General features: G+C 37.3%; 1 protein-coding gene across 1 annotated transcript in view; it reads left to right on the forward strand.

Annotated features, from left to right (window-relative positions):
- The window catches only part of LOC136243469 (protocadherin Fat 4-like), a 19458-nt gene continuing 1779 nt past the window's right edge, over nucleotides 1-17679 (forward strand). The window contains exon 1 of the mRNA XM_066034974.1: nucleotides 1-17534. Within this exon, the coding sequence (XP_065891046.1) occupies nucleotides 1-17534 (17534 nt within the window). The remainder of the gene's footprint in view (nucleotides 17535-17679) is intronic.

Raw genomic sequence — 17679 nt, forward strand, 5'->3', positions numbered from 1 at the left:
ATGATAGAGTGTGTCGATCCTGATGATGCCGGTGGAGTGAGCTACAATTTTGTGACATTGTTAAATGAAATGTTTAGCATTGATGTAAACACTGGTGTTGTTCAGCGTGCTCAAAATATTTCTTTCACAAATACATTCATTTATGAAATTCAGTGCATGGATATTGAGCATTTAAATGACACTGCATTAATATCAATAACTATTTATGCACCCAACCTTAATCCGCCAATTTTTTCTATGCCAGCATATGAATTTTCCATTGCTGAAAATGAAAACCAGTTTTCTCCTGTGGGTATGGTAAGTGGTGTTGATCAAGATGGGGATGGTATTGAATATGCGTTAAGAGGAAGGGATGCTGTTTTCTTCATAATTTCTGATAATGATGGTACTATCCTCTCAACCATTGTGTTTGACAGAGAGATAAGAGACAATTATTCAATGATTGTTGTAGCCTATGATGTTGTGACAACATCAGAAAGAAGATCAACCAATGCTACCGTGAATGTGAGAATAGAAGATGTAAATGACAATCAGCCCATGTTCATTGTAGACAACAGCGGTAGTTTGCCAGCAGTTGTGGTACACCAGAATTTACCCCAAAATGCACAAGTTGCAGTAGTATTATGTACTGATGAAGATATTGATGTTAATTCACAAGTGAGTTATGTTTTAATGACAGACAGCAATGCACAGTTTTCAATAAATCCAGTTACAGGAAATATAACTTTTGTCGGTGGAGAATTATCACTAGGACCAGTGTTCTCATTGCTGGTTCAATGTACTGATGGAATAGGCAATGACACACTGCCTGTCACCATCACAGTTGTAGAGGAGAATCGACATGACCCTGTACTTGATCATGGTAGCTTATTATTGGTGAGTGTTGATGAAACTCTACCGTTAGACTCCGTAATGATCGACATTAATGCTACAGATATTGATGAAGGGCAAGCAGGAAGAATAGTGTATTATCTGATAGATGGCTTTGATGTGTTCACTGTTAACTCAGAAACTGGTATAATAAGAGTAAGTGACTTGTTGGACTATGAGACAGTAGATATGTACACTATAACTGTGATTGCTGAAAATCCAGAAACTCCTGGTATCAATGCACGTTCAGTTTCTGTAACTGTGCAGGTGACGGTGAACAACATAAATGACCATGTGCCAGAATTCCTCCAAGAAAACTATACAGTATCTGTGCAGGAGACTTATGTTAATGATGAAAATAACATGTTCATTATACCACCACCAAAAAATTTCATGAATATCAGTTGCACAGATAGAGACATAGGGACGCAAACTATTACATATTCCTTGAACAGTAATGCATTTGTGATTGATCCAATTCTTGGCAATATTTCTGCAATTCAGAATCTGGATTTTGAAACCATTTCATCATATTCATTAGAGGCCTACTGTTATGACAATGGTTTACCAAATGGTAACAATCTGACAGGAACAACAGTAATTTTGATAACTATCCTCCCAGTGAATGAACACAGACCTGTTATAGAGCATCGAATAACATTTGTATCCATTGATGAAACTACTGAAATTTCTACAGTCATTGTATCATTTGATCCAGACACACCTGGACTTCTGAACTACATGGCAACAGATGCAGATAGTGGTGAAGATGGGACTATATTTTATTTTTTAGGTGAAGACACTGAACTTGGGTTATTTTCAGTTGATCGTGATAGAGGAGTCTATCAACTTGCAAATACTTTAGATGCTGATAATGCTGAAACTGCAATCAGTTTTACTAGGATTCATGTTGTAGCTTGTGATTCTCTAGCTATTCAAAGGGACTGCATCATAGTAGTGGTTAGGATAATAATCAGTGCTGTTAATGAACATTTGCCAATGTTCATTGAGAATCCATATCATTTTGTGATACTTGAAAGTACACCTCCATCTACTACTAGTCCAGTGTTCAATATTTCCTGTAATGATGATGATGAAATGGTACGCCATGGCAGAACTACAGTCACAGTGATATTTAGTGAAAATAATGTATTTAGGATAGATCGACAGGGAACAATATTCTTGCAAGAAGGGTTAGATTATGAAAATCGTGTTAACTACACTTATGAACTAATGTGCAGTGATGGAGAATTTTTTAGTGCTACAATAGTCAGAATTTCAGTTTTACCTGAAAATGATAATGTTCCAAGACTTGTAGGAAGTCAATTCAACTTTAATGTGTCTGTTTCCACTCCAGTACTCAGTCATATAGGAAGAGTGACTGCCATTGATGATGACATTGATGAGGGTGCTCTACTCACATTCATCTTACAAACTAACGAATACTTTAGCATTACTGCTCATGATGGATATATTGTCTTGTTAACCGAGCTTGACAATCCTGCTGCTCCTACACCTCCGCCAGAATTTTCTCTGAGAGTTGATGTGACAGATGGACTAACGAATTTGGTGACAAATATAACCATACTTCTAACTGATGGAAATTATGTGGCACCGGTATTTGATCAATATTTCTTCATTAGTACAGTTGATGAAATGACAGAGATTGGACATCTTATTCAAATCCTAACGTGCCACGACAATGAAACAGGTGTAAATGGTGAAGCAACTTACCAAATATCTTCTGGAAATGATGAAGGACTCTTTGAGGTTGCTTCTGATAATGGTGATTTGACTGTAGCTGGTAATTTGGTATTACCAGAAAATAATATTGTAACAGATCATGTGCTGACGGTAGAGTGTCATGATGGTGGTGTACCTGTGCTCTCTGCGACTGCACAATTGATAGTGCGTATTGAAGCCAATGTCCATCTTCAAGTTGTGGCAAATAGCACTACTGTATTTGTAGCTGAAAATGCCGAGGTAAATCACATGGTAACAAACATTGTTCCTTCTAATGACTCTGATAACAACCAATTGATGTATGTACTTGTCAGTGGAAATGGTGAAATGAGATTTGCAATAACATCTGATGGTTCTGTTGTTGTTCATAACCTACTTGACAGGGAGACCACAGATCAGTATCATTTGCAGGTTGAAATATCTAACAGTTTCTCTGTAGCACATGTGAATGTGTCAATTTTCATCAGGGATGTCAATGATAATGATCCACAGTGTCTGTTCCCATCTCAAATACTAAGAGTGGATGAACAATTACCAGTAGATAGTACAATACTATCTCTAAACTGTTCTGATGTGGATTCATCAGAGAATGGCAGACTAACTTACACATTAAATGAGAGCACATTCAATGTATCAACCAATGGTCAGCTTATCCTTGCTGATGTTCTAAATGCCAGTCAACGTAGCGCGTACTCCTTGAATATAATGGTACATGACAATGGTAATGATCCAAGGTCTACACTTGTTGCATTAATTGTCTTGATTATCCCAACCAATTCCAATCCACCAGTAATCCAGAATCTCCCAGCTATAGTCAGTGTCAATGAAACAACAGCTTTACTGGAAGTTATATATACCGTCCAGGCTAGTGATCCTGAAGCTGGTCAAGTGACATACAGACTTGAAGGAGACAATGACATGTTTTTCATAATTCATAACACTGGTGACATTTTGTTAGCCAGAAAGTTAGATTTCTATTCAGTCCAGTCTCATACAATAACTATCATTGCATCTGACACAGAGTTAGATAGTGAAGCTACTAATCTTACCATCAATGTTATTGATGTAAATGAGTTTACCCCTACATGTAGCCAGCAGTTATACTATGTAAATTTAGCTGAAGATATTGAAGTTAATACCACCACTGATATACTGTCATGTACTGATGAAGATAGAGGAGAGAATGGTAATCTGATATACTCCATTACTCCTAATGACTATTTTGAGATAACAAGTCAAGGGTCTTTATTCATACTTTTTAGTCTTGACTATGAGATGGAACAGCAATATGAACTTACAGTAGCAGTATCTGACAATGGAAGGCCACCAAAATCAACATCATTATTACTAACAGTTTTTGTTTCACCTGTAAATGAACACAGTCCTCAATTTAACCTAACTGATTACACAGTAAATATTCTTGAGAATGTCAGTCTTGGTGATGAAGTGTTGCAGGTGTATGCCACTGACAGAGATATGTCCACTCACAGGGATGGACAAATTAGCTACCATATTGACAGTAATGGTGAAGAGGTTCCATTTGCTATCAGCAGCAATGGGATAATCAGGTTGATTACTACACTAGATGCTGAATCTGATCAGGGGACAACATTCTCCTTTACTGTTAATGCAGTAGATGGAGGTAGTCCATCACGTCATGACAGTGCAAGAGTACAAATAACAGTAGAAGACGTCAATGACAATGTCCCATCATTCTCCCAAGGATTTTACACAGCTAGCATTAGCAGTTCCCTCATGCCTGGTGAAGTTGTTCTACACTCACTTAATTGTACTGATCCCGATAGTGGTTCAAATGGAGATGTATCATATCACCTCATTGGTGGAACTCAGTTTGTTGTTCATGAGACATCAGGTGTCATAGCAGTAAGAGAGCAGTTACCTGAAATTCCTCAAGTGTTAAACTTTGAGGTTGTATGTGCAGATATGGGAACACCATCAATGTCAAGCTCAGTACAAGTGTCCTTTGTAGTGACATTATCAGAAAATGTAGTGTTCTCAGAATCAATCTACCATGTAGATGTCTTGGAAGGTTCTACATTTACAGAAATTGTCAGAGTGAGCGCATCATCTAGCATTAGCAATGTTATATACGATTTGTTAAACTATGGAGATACTTTTTCCATTGATAGTAATACTGGAGCCATCAGATTGGTATCATCTTTAGATTATGAGATGAATCAAAGTTATCTTATTACTGTCCGAGCTTTTGGTAGTGTTCAATTTGCTGATGCTTTGGTTGAGGTAAATATAACAAACATCAATGATGAATCACCATTCTTTACTGAAAGAGCATTTTATGTAGAGGTTTATGAAGGTGCTACCAATCTCAGCAATAGTACAGTAATGCTAAATTGTACTGACAATGACTTGGGAGCATTTGGTGCAGTGGGATATGATGTGAATGATGGCAATTTTGTAATAACTAATGATGGATACTTGAGGCTTCTAAATCCATTAGATTTTGAAGCTAATAATGTCTTCATTTTAACTGCAAATTGCATAGATGGTGGAACACCACCTAGAACTGACAGTATAGAAATTATTGTGGCCATTTTGCCTGTAAATGAATACCCACCACAATTTTCTCTGACATCAGATTCAGTTTCCTTAAGTGAAGACATTAGGATTGGTACACCAGTCTATACCGCCTCTGCTATTGATCAAGACTCATGGCCTCATCAAGCTGTGCATTATTCAATAATCAGTGGAAATGAAGATAATGTATTCTATATCGATGGTGACACTGGAGTGATTATTATTACAAACCAACTAGACTATGAGCGAGTTTCTGAAGGTATAATATTGACAATACAGGCAAGTGATGAAGACCCTAATATTCTTCCTCCCTTTGTGCCACTGTCCTCTACTCTAACACTAGCTGTTACAGTGACTGATGTCAATGATAATAGACCAAGATTTACAGAAGTTGTCTACTCTTATATGCTAGAATCTCCAGTGGTTTCTAATACACCGACTGTAATGGCCAGCTGCATTGATACCGATAGTGGGAGCAATGGGAATATATCTTACTCCATTAATTCAGAAGGTCATTTTTTCCAAATATCTGATCAAGGAGTCATTACAACTGCTGTAGACATATCTACAGTGTCAAGTATCGTTTATGGTTTTACCATTCAATGCAATGATCAAGGTGTACCGCCATTAATGGATACCAGCTATGTAGCCATATCAGTAACAGTTGAAAGACTAGGTCCAGTATTCAGTCAAGCTGGTTATTATTATGAAGTGTTAGAAACTTCAAGAATTGGGCATGAAATTGGAAGGGTGTTTGCTGTAAACCTGGATCCTGACAATCAAGGTAGCATTGAATACTTTGGCAATGATACAAAGTTTTTGGTAGACAGAAACACAGGTACTATCAGCCTGGCTGCTACACTAGATTATGAACTTGTAATCCCACAGGCAGTCTGTACGTTGATTGTGTATGCAACAGATAGTGCTGGGTTAACCAACTCTGTCATTGTTAGTATAGGTGTACAAAACGTAAATGAAGATCCACCAGTAATTGAGGCTTCACGTTACACTGTAGCCATTTTAGAAAATATTGCTGCTGGATACTCTGCATCCAGGGTAACTTGTTATGATTCAGATGACCTAGCAGACAATTTGTTAGCGACACTGACTGTTTTAACTGACTTATCTGAACTACCAGTCGCCTCTCAATTCAGCAACCAGGCAAGTTTAGAACTAATCACAAGTAGAGTACTTGACTATGAAGAACATGCTCAATTTTTGATCGAAATACAATGCCAAGACACTGGAGGTCTCACTGCAACAAATCAAGTTAGAATAGTGGTCGAGCCATTTAATGAATATCCTCCTTTGTTTGAGCAAGCACAATATAACATTGCCTTGTTAGAAAATCCTGGTATTGGTTCTTCTGTTCTCACAGTCACAGCCACTGATGCTGACTTCAGTAGTTACAATCAAATTCAATACAGTTTGATAAGTGGAAACACAGAAAATGTTTTCTTTGTTGACAACAGAACTGGATTGATTAGTGTGTCTGGTCTAATCGACTTTGAATTCCAAAGTGTTTATGATCTTGTCATTCAAGCTGCTGACATTGTCCATTCAGGAGATTCATCTGGGTCACAGCCTCTTTCCAGTACAGCAAGGCTACGTGTTGACATAATCGACTTAAATGATAATAAGCCAATAGTAAATCCTCCATTTGTAACCAGAACTACAGGAGAAAATCTCCAAGTACCATCAGTGATTCAAAAGTTTCAGTGTTCCGATGCCGATTCTAGCTCAAATGGTGATGTGACACTTCAAGTTATGAATGATAATTTCTACTTGGATGGTGATGACTTAGTGTTTAATGGGAGTTTATTCACAGGTACTCGTACTACCAGAGTACTATGTATAGATAATGGCACTCCACAACTATCTAGTTTAGCTCTAGTAACTTTTGTAATCCTTCCAGTGAGCCAGCATTATCCTGTGCTACCTGAATCAGAATTTAATATAACTATCTCAGACAGCATACCAGTTGGGACTTGCTTTCATTACATCCTAGCCACTGGTACCAATGGAAATAATACCACAGAGGGAAATGTTTCTTATGCACTTACCCCAACAAACAATGTGATTGACATTGATGCCATTACTGGCTGCATATTTTCCACTACTTCCATAAACATTTCAGCTACAACAGTGTACGCTTACATAATAACAGCCATCAATGATATTGCACCTTCTCTTAACAATACAGCAGTCCTCTATTTAACAGTTACAACTACAGAAAATTCTCCACCTTATTTTACTAAGAACCAATATGAAGTAGATATTGCAGAAACCTTTGAGTTTGATGAAGTTTTCTTCACAGCGATATCCTGTATTGATCCTGATGCTTCAGACTCCAACAATATAGAGTATGCTCTTCTACCAACTCGTAGCCATGACCTATTTTTTGTACACCCTGATACAGGTTATTTGTCAATAGCTACTGGAGTTACACTTGATTTTGAAGAAACTGCTGTGCATTCTTTTCCTATATCATGTATAGATAATAAGGGAGCTATGGCAACTGCTGAGCTGACTGTTAATGTTAATCCTGTGAATGAATTTACTCCGCTGCTACAATCTGTGACTGCAGCAATTCCAGAAACTGCACACATTGGATTTTTAGTTGCTACCCTGACTGCTACTGATCATGATCATGGCAGTGATGGTGAAGTCCGTTATGACATTGTTAACACATACAGAAATGACAATAATACATTTTCCTTAGACCCAATCACAGGAAGTGTTACTTTGTCTTCAACTTTAGATTATGAAGATGATACGGGGTGTAGATGTTACAATTTAACTGTAACAGCAACAGATCTCTCAGAAACAGTTCGCAGGACAGCAACAGCTTCACTTCACATTACAATAGAAGATATAAATGACAATGTGCCAAGTTTTAACAATGACAGTTATGAAAGTAGCCTCCCAGCAACAGCACTGGTAAACACTGATGTTCTTTCAGTTAACTGTAGTGATAGTGATGCAGGCCAAAATCACCGTATCACTTACCATATCATTCCCAACCCACCCTCCACTGATATTTTTTCAATCGACACCAATTCTGGATTAATAAAGGTTGCAGCATATCTGGAAAGTAGGAGAATTGATAATGCAAACTTTTTTGTATCTTGTCAAGATAACGTCCATCCTATACTGACAGGCACAGCACTAGTTGTCATACATATTGAAGATATCAATTTGTATAGACCAGCATTCAACCATAGTGCATACACACCACACATTCTAGAAAATCACCAGTTGTCACAACCAATCAGACCACTATCAATTACAGCCCATGACAATGATATTGGTCCATACGGTAGGATAACATTTACAATACAAACATATTCTGATCCTGATGGTATCTTCCATATTAATTCCACAACTGGAATCCTGACGCTACAAAAGTCATTAGATTTTGAAAGAGAGACAAGCTACCACATCATTGTTGTTGCCACTGATGGGGCCTATGATAGTGTTAATCGTCAATCAGCTCAAAGAGCTGTTGAAGTCACCGTCATCAGTGTTAATGAGTATACACCTAAATGTCCCAGGTCAGTGTACACTGGATTAATAGCTGATTTGTTCACAGGAGAAATTTTAGACTTTGGTTGTGTGGACAGAGATGCTGGATTGGATGGTGTGCTCATGTACACCATCACTGACGGAAATACTGCGGGATATTTTGCTATTCAAAACTCAACCCTGATTCTTTCATTTGCAATTTCTCCTGATGTTGCACAGGAGATATACAATTTAAATGTTACCATATCAGATATGGGAACTCCATCAAGAGAAACAGTTGTCAGTGTACAGATTTACTACTCATTTGACAATTTAGCATCTCCTACCTTTACTGGTGCACCATACAATTTTATTGTGTCAGAAAGTGCAAATGTTGGTACTGCAATTGGCAGTGTCACTGCTACAGATACAGATCTTGGTATACAAGGAGAGGTTGCCTATTCACTGGCAGGGACAAGTAGCATATTTAGAATAGACTCTATTGATGGAATAATTTATCTGGCATCTACGTTAGATAGAGAAAGACAAGTAATGTTTACACTTCAAGTCATAGCTAGTGATCAAGATCCCAATAGTCCAATGACCATATCGACAACAGTTACAATTGAAGTTAGCGATGTGAATGACAACTATCCTGTTTGCTCAGAAGATTTTTACCAATTTCAAATTTTTAGCAATTTAACAGATGATTCTCCAGTTGGCACTATTGTGTGCTTTGATGCTGACTCAGGAAACAACGCAATATTACGATACACAATTATAACACAAGATAGCACCTTCATGATCACTGATAGTGGGGAAATTATGCTGCAAACAGGCAGTGATCTTGATCCATCAAGGTCTGTCTTAAAACAGGTTCTTGTTAGTGATGATGGTAACCCAAGCCTTTTCATTCTGGTACCAGTAAACATTCAAGTTTTATTTACAAATACAATACGTCCTCAGTTTAATAATTTACCATACATTGCTAGTATTGATGAAGATACTCAGTTGTTAGACAACATATTTAATCTTCAAGCATCTGATGGAGACAGCAATGAATTAACATACAGCCTAATCAGGGACAGCTCAGACACATTCTATGTTAATCCTAACACAGGAGAAATTGTGCTGATAAGACCATTGGATTATGAGGGCCAACAGTCATATGAAATTGATGTGATGGTGATGGACAGTGGTAGTTATGATGGCACAAACATTCTCACTGCCATGGTCACAGTACTGATAAATATTCAGAATGTTAATGATGTATTCCCAGCTTTTGATTCTAGTGAGTACAGTACCATTATACCCCAGTCAGAACCAGTAGGTAGTAGAATAATAACTGGCACATGTACTGACAATGATGTTGGGACTTTTGGTGATGTAATGGTAACATGGGATAGGCCAGGATCTCCATTTCAGTTAGAGGATGTGAATGGAGACTTTGCAGTCACAGTTATTGATTCATCACTTGCTTCTGGTAGTTATTCATTTACCCTGACTTGCAGTGATGGTGGTGGTAGTAACAGTGTAACAGCCTTGATGTACATTATAGTGCAAACTCCAACAGATCCTCGATTCTCCAACACTAAATATGACTGGACACTGAACAAAAATGCAAATATTTTTACAACCTTTAGTGATATTATGGCAACATCTCCTACAAGCAGTGATCCTATTGTCTATTCTCTGACAACCAGCTCTGAAAGCTTCTCCATTAATTCAGAAACTGGTGTGGTGTCTCTTACACAGGTGCTAGACTATGAGTCAAACAGCAGATTTGATTTGATAGTTAGAGCAACCGATGCAGTGAATAGGTTCACAGATGTTTTACTACTAGTACAAGTAGCTGATGTAAATAATCAGTTTCCCTTCATTCTACCATCTGTCAATCTGTCTATTAATAAAAGTCATCCAATTAATGCCCCATTTGGTATGATAACATGTCCTGGTAGAGATCACATGACCGGAAATAATTTTACATTTGATCCACTCAGTGAAGTTTTCTTTGTGGACAATGTCGGTGTTGTGTATTTGATTGGGGAACTTGACATGACAACAGTTTATGCTTTGAATTTTGTGTGCTCAAATGTTAGTGTATCAGAAGTGAAACCACTAGGTATTTTGACTATCAGTGTCATCTCTGGTAATTTTTATGAGCCAAGATTTGATTTTCAAACTTATAATACTGTTGTTCCTGAAAATTTACCCCCTGGACATTTAGTAATACAAACATCAGCATATGATGGAGATCATGGTATATTTGGAAGATTGTCTCATTCTATTATAGACGGAAATTATAACAATCAATTTTTCATAAATAGTTCAACAGGAGAGATTAAAACAATATATTTAGATTATGAACTAGTTGATGCCTATAACTTGACGATTGCAGCTGTTGATGGTGGCCTTGAAGCTTCAGATAATTTACGTAAAACCAGTACAACTCAAGTACACATTTTTGTAATAGATTACAATGACAACCTGCCTACATTTGAACAAACAGTCTATCATATTACAACAACCACTGTTACACCTAGAAACTCACTTATTGGTAGTGTTGCATGCTTTGATCATGATAGTGAAAGAAATGCTGAAATTTCATATACACTGGTACCGGCAGACAACTATTATTTTTCCATTACTGTATCAGGAGGAGTGTATCTCTTGGAAAACCATCCATTCCCAGCAGTATACACACTGACTGCAGTGTGCGCAGACAATGGCTCACCTCAGTTGTCATCCACAGCAATTCTATCAATCATTGTCAACTTAGAAGACCCCAAAGCACCAGTATTTCGTCAAGACAGTTTAGAAATTACAATAGATGAAGATGTCACACTCTTTTCGTTGATAGCATCATTATCTGCCACTCCATTTGACTTCTCTTTTGAAATACAATACAATATAGTATCTGGTAACATTGATGGGAAATTTCAAGTTGACAATGTAACAGGAGAATTATACAATGTACAGTTATTAGATGCTGAATTAATCAGTGAATATAGCATCATGGTGGAGGCTAGATATACTGACTATCTGACAGCAGTCTCATTTGCAACTATAATGATACGTGTTAGGAATACCATCAATGAGAATGCTCCATATTTTCTTCCTGACCCACTATACACAGCAACAGTTTTGGAGGCTGATGGTCGACAAGAAATAGTGAGAGTCCACTGTGTGGATAATGACACCACCACCAACATTGAATATTTTATTGCTGGTGGTAACACAGGTGAAATGTTTAGCATAAACAATGCTGGGATTATATACTCTACAGAATTGTTTGATTTTGAATTATTATCATCCTCGTACATCTTCACTGTGGTTTGTACTGATGGGGAATCAATACCTAAGAGTGCTACATCACAAGTGTTTGTCTCCATTGGTCCAGAAAATGAGCACATTCCTGAATTTTCCACAACAGGATATAGTTTTACAGTGGCTGAAAATGCACAGCTGGGGACATCGGTAGGGGAAGTGTCTGCCAGTGATGGTGACTGTGGTCCACATGGTCATGTCACCTACCACATCATCACTGTTCCTCCATTTGATATGTTTTTCATCCATCCAACTAGTGGAATTATTCACTTGTCTGGCACACTGGATTATGAAACTATAAATGAATATGAGATGAACATTGTTGCAACAGATGGATACAGTGAAAGTGCAGTACCATTACTGATAAATGTTTTAGATGTTAATGATAATGACCCAGAAGTGTCACCTCCAGTTTTCATCAGAGAAATCGAGCACAACACAACTGCTAACACAGTTGTTGCTCACTTTACTTGTACAGATGCTGATACCACTGTCAACTTTCAGAATTTACTGACAATGAGGATTACAGGTGGAAATGAATTGGACTGGTTTTATCTAACAAGCAATGGGGACATTGTTTGGAGTGGTGCTGAAATTGAGATCAATGCACCTACTTATGATGTTATGGAAATCCATTGCCATGATAGTGATAGGAGGAGTAATCCAGCGTATTTTACATATATAGTTTATCCTGCTGGACAACCATTAGTACAGTTTAGACCATCAAATATATACATGGCATCAGTGTATGAGAACTCTCCACTAGCCACTAGTGTTGTCACCATTACAACAAATTCCACCACACTTTACTCGATACCGAATGCTAGCAGTGATCTTCCATTTGCTGTTGATCAGAATACTGGAGAAGTTCAAGTACAGTCAACAATAGATTATGAGTCACAGCAAAGCTACACATTTGTAGTGGTTGCTACTGATATGGAAGCTTCTGTATCCAATGCAGCTGTTGTACATGTAATAGTCAATGACATCAATGATAACAACCCATACTTTTCTATGAGGACTTATTCTATATCTCTACCAGAAAGTGTAGTGATTCCAGCATATGTTACAACAGTTATTTGCATGGACAGGGACAACCATGCCGACTTGCAAGTTTCAATTGTAAGTCATACAAGCCACTTTTCTATTTCCAATGATGGAAGTCTATCACTAGTATCTTCACTTGATTTTGAAACTAGGCGATCACACAATATGTTGCTGCTTTGCACTGATGGAGTGAGATCAGATAGTGCCGAGCTGATTGTAACAGTAACATCTGCAAATGAATATCCACCCATTTTCATTAACATACCTTATACAGTTGCAGTGGTAGAATCTACCGAAATAGGAAGAAATATTACTACTGTATCTGCTGTTGATATGGATATTGACATTGGTGCAGATATTAGGTTCAGTTTAGCCTCACCAGGTGATATTACTTTTCAAATTGATGTAGACAGTGGATTAATTCATAATCAAATGCCATTACAAATCTCTAGCCAATCCCATTACATTTTCGAAGTTCTTGCAACTGATGGAATAATCCCCAGTATATTTACCTCGACAGCTTTAGTTCTAATTGAAGCAGTCGACATTAATGAACCTCCAAATCTAATAATTCACTCCAGTGAAGTGATTGCTTCTGTGGCTAGTACACATGAGACTGTTTTATTAACTTTTCAGTGTATCGATGATGATCTTGGTGAAAATGCTGAATTACATTTAAGCTATGAGGCTATGCCCAATCCTGGAGTTGACATACTAACATTGCTGTCTGATACAGGAATGATCACTGGCCAACTATATGTAAACATGAGCTTAGTGTTAGGTAACTACACAATGACTATCACTTGTACAGACAGTGGTAGTCCACCATTGTCTGCATCAGAAAATATCAGCTTGACTGTTGAAGTCCCTAATTCTGACACTCCTGAAATTTTAAATGATATGTATGTTGTGTCTGTACATGAAAATGTGGCAAACAACTCTCAACTGTTAACAATATCAGCTAGTGATCCTGATGGAGTAGTGTATCAAATTGTGAATGGTAATGAAGAAAACAACTTTTACATAGATGCTAATAATGGAAGCATCTTTACCAGGGGAAGTTTTGATGCAGATTTTGGCACAGATTCATATGTACTAACAATTCTAGTCACTGATCTAGCTCCTACTTTACCTTTGAGTGCCACTACGGCTGTTAATATATTATTACTTGATGTTAATGATAACCATCCAACACTCATTCCAAGTGGATCAGTAGTTTTGAACTTGCTGGAAACTACTCCAGTCAACACATACATTCATCAGTACTCCTGTAGTGATGTAGATAGTCCATCTGTTAGCATTAGTATTGCACCAACTGGTAATATCAGTTCAACTTTCAGAATAGTATATGCTGAAGATGTTTGGTATGTAGCTCTGCAAGCTCCACTAGATTATGATTCTAATTCTGTATATTCACTGACCATTCTGTGTACTGATGAAGAAACAGCTATACTGCCACGTCATACAGCATCGACAATGTTAAACATTAATGTCTCTCCAGTGAACATACATGCACCAGAATTCAGTAATGCCACCTTTAGGTTTTCCATAGCTGACAACAGCTTCCCAGGTGCTGTTGTGGGCTTTGTTTCAGCAACTGATGCTGACAACAGATTAACAACAGTCAAATATTCTATTATTAATTCACCACATTCAGACTTGTTCACAATCGATTCATTGTCTGGAGAAATCATAACTAGAATAACCCTCACTAGTAGCATGTCTGTATATAACGTAACTGTACAAGCTTCTGATGAAGATCCACTGACATTCCCTCGCTCTAGTACAGCCTCAGTAACAATCACAGTCTTTAAATTGAATAATAGACCAACTTGCATGCCCCAAGTAATAGAGTTATCATTGAATCAAACAATATTTCCGGATGCTATTGGTTTAGTAAATATTACCTGCAGTGACCAAGATAGTGGATTGAATAGTTTACTAATGTTTTCTTTCCAGTCAGTATCACACAATGCATTTTCTATCAGAACAATCAGCAATTCTATTGGAGAAGTTTTAGTGTTGGGCACACTTGATCCAGACATATACATTTTAGTAGTGAATGTTTCTGACAAAGGATCTCCATCACTGAGTGAACTTGTTTATGTTATCGCTGATACTCAAGAAATTTCTAGCAACAGTTTGCACTTTTCTGATCCATACTTCAGTGTTGATGTTAGTGAGAACACTCCTTCTTCCACCATCATATTCTTTGGATCAGATTTTAGTACAAGATTAATGAATATGAATGGTGAGTTAAGTTATTCTCTTGTGTTTGATAATTTAACTGAATCAATGTTTACCATTGACGCTTCAACTGGTGATGTAATTCTACAACAGCAACTAGACTTTGAATCACCAACAAACACACATGTACTCAGAATTGAGGTAGAAGATGGCAACAGCTCCCACATATTTGCAAGTCTGGCCATTACTGTCACTGATTACAATGATAATGCACCATTGTTCTCTCAAGTTGAATATTTTTCCACCATCGCGGAAGTTGATGATGTTGGCATATTTGTGTTACAAATTGTTGCCACAGATGGTGACTTTGGTCCAGTGTCTTATCATTTATCAACTTATACAAATTATTTTACTATAAATAGTACAACTGGCATTTTAACTACAGTGCTGCCAATTGATAAGGAACATCTTCCAGACACATTGTCTGTAGTAGTCAATGTTACTGATAGTGGCAGCCCACAATTATTCTCTGTAGCAACTGTAGTATTGCGTATACTGGATATAAACGACAATTCTCCTGTTTTTAATCAATCACAGTACCTGATCAACATTACAAGTGTTTTTCCAGTAGGTTCTGTACTAAGTCTTAGTGCAGATGATCCTGATACTAATTCTGAATTGATCTTCTCCATAAATGATGACAGTGGCTTGTTTACAATTGACCCAGTCACCGGTATCCTTTATTTGCATGCTACTATAATGGCTGACCATGAAGAGTTTTATTCATTTAGTGTATTCGTGTCTGATGGCTTTTACACAGGAAGTGCCAATGTTCTTGTTAACATTTTAGATGTTCTTTTACTGCAACTGAACTTCACAGAGACAGACACCCAGAGGAGATATGTGTACAATTTAATAGAATTCTTAATTTCTAGTGGACTTGAAGTATTACCAAACCCAGCGTTCACTATCTTATCAGGGAACACAAATGATAGCTTTCAAATTGTTCGGGGAGTACTAACCAACAGTCATGCACTAGATCGTGAAACTATTAACAGTTATGACATGATCGTGACTGTGAATGAAGGCTTGCCTAGTCAGCAGGTCAATACTATATTGTTAGTGATCACCATCATCGACATTAATGATAATCAACCCATATTTAGTCAGCATATCTATGAATTTAGTGTAACAGAAGGGAGATATACCTCACAGTTGATGTTAGGATACATTCGAGCCATTGATTATGATGCAGGAGTTAACAGCAGAATTAATTTTAACATAATTGACGATGATGTGCCATTTACGGTACAATTTTTAAGTACTGCAAGTACAAATGAAGTAGCTTTAAGTGCCACTGGAAGTATAGATAGAGAGAATATTGCACAATATAATTTAACTATTGTAGCCAGTGACTTGGGATTACCAGTTCCATTGAGTAGTGATGTTCGCGTTGTAATAGATGTGATAGATATCAATGACAATGTGCCTGTTTTTATCTCTTCAGACTTACCTTTAGTAGCAGTTGGTACTCCAGCTGGCACTGCAATATCAACTCTCATTGCTGCTGATAAGGATGAAGGAAGAAATGGAGATATAACTTTCATGATGAATGCTACAAACAATAATAATAGTGATATAACTGCTGATTACTCTTTGGAAATCATTTCCAATGGTGTTGCTCGCCTTATTACAAACAAAACAATTGATTTAGATAGTAATGGAACCTTATTCACAATTACAGCCATAGACAATGGCCCAGTTGGTTTTTATCCCACCGGAATGACAGTACCAACAATTTCATTGTCTCTTGTGGTTGTAGTCAACTCAAGCTCTGATCTTCATTTCACATCTCTGGTGTACACTGGCCAATTATTACACAGTAGCAATGTAGGAGAGTTTGTACTGCAAGTAGTTGCATTGGGTAGTAGTAATGGCATGGTGGAGTACCACATTCTTGGAGATCCAAATCATCATCCATTTGCAGTAGACTTACTAGAGGGAACTGTTACATTACAAAGACAGGTAGTAGGTCCACCATCAACAAGATATGAGTTTTATGTTGAAGCTGTGGATGGTTTCTCAGGGAGACCAGGAAGACACTCAGCCTTTGTCATAATAGACTTGTTTGAGAATAGCAAGCTCCTTGATATTCACACTTGTAAAACCATAGAGGAATTAAATGATACCATTACACGAGAGCTGTTTAGAGAAAGATTAGAAGTATTAATTAAACAAGGGAGCACTACAGGGTCATTGTTTGTGAATAAAGTATTCAGCATTGAAGAAAGAAATAACATGTAAGTCCAGCATTGTGTATATATACATATTACAGATATACAAAATCACTATTGTATAGGCTTAAATTAATGCTCAAGATATATTCTTTTTGGTCAGTTTTATATCTTCACCTACTATAACTATAATGCCAGCATTAACATGAGT

Source organism: Dysidea avara, chromosome 13, assembly GCF_963678975.1.
Source record: "Dysidea avara chromosome 13, odDysAvar1.4, whole genome shotgun sequence".
Lineage (NCBI taxonomy): Eukaryota > Metazoa > Porifera > Demospongiae > Dictyoceratida > Dysideidae > Dysidea > Dysidea avara.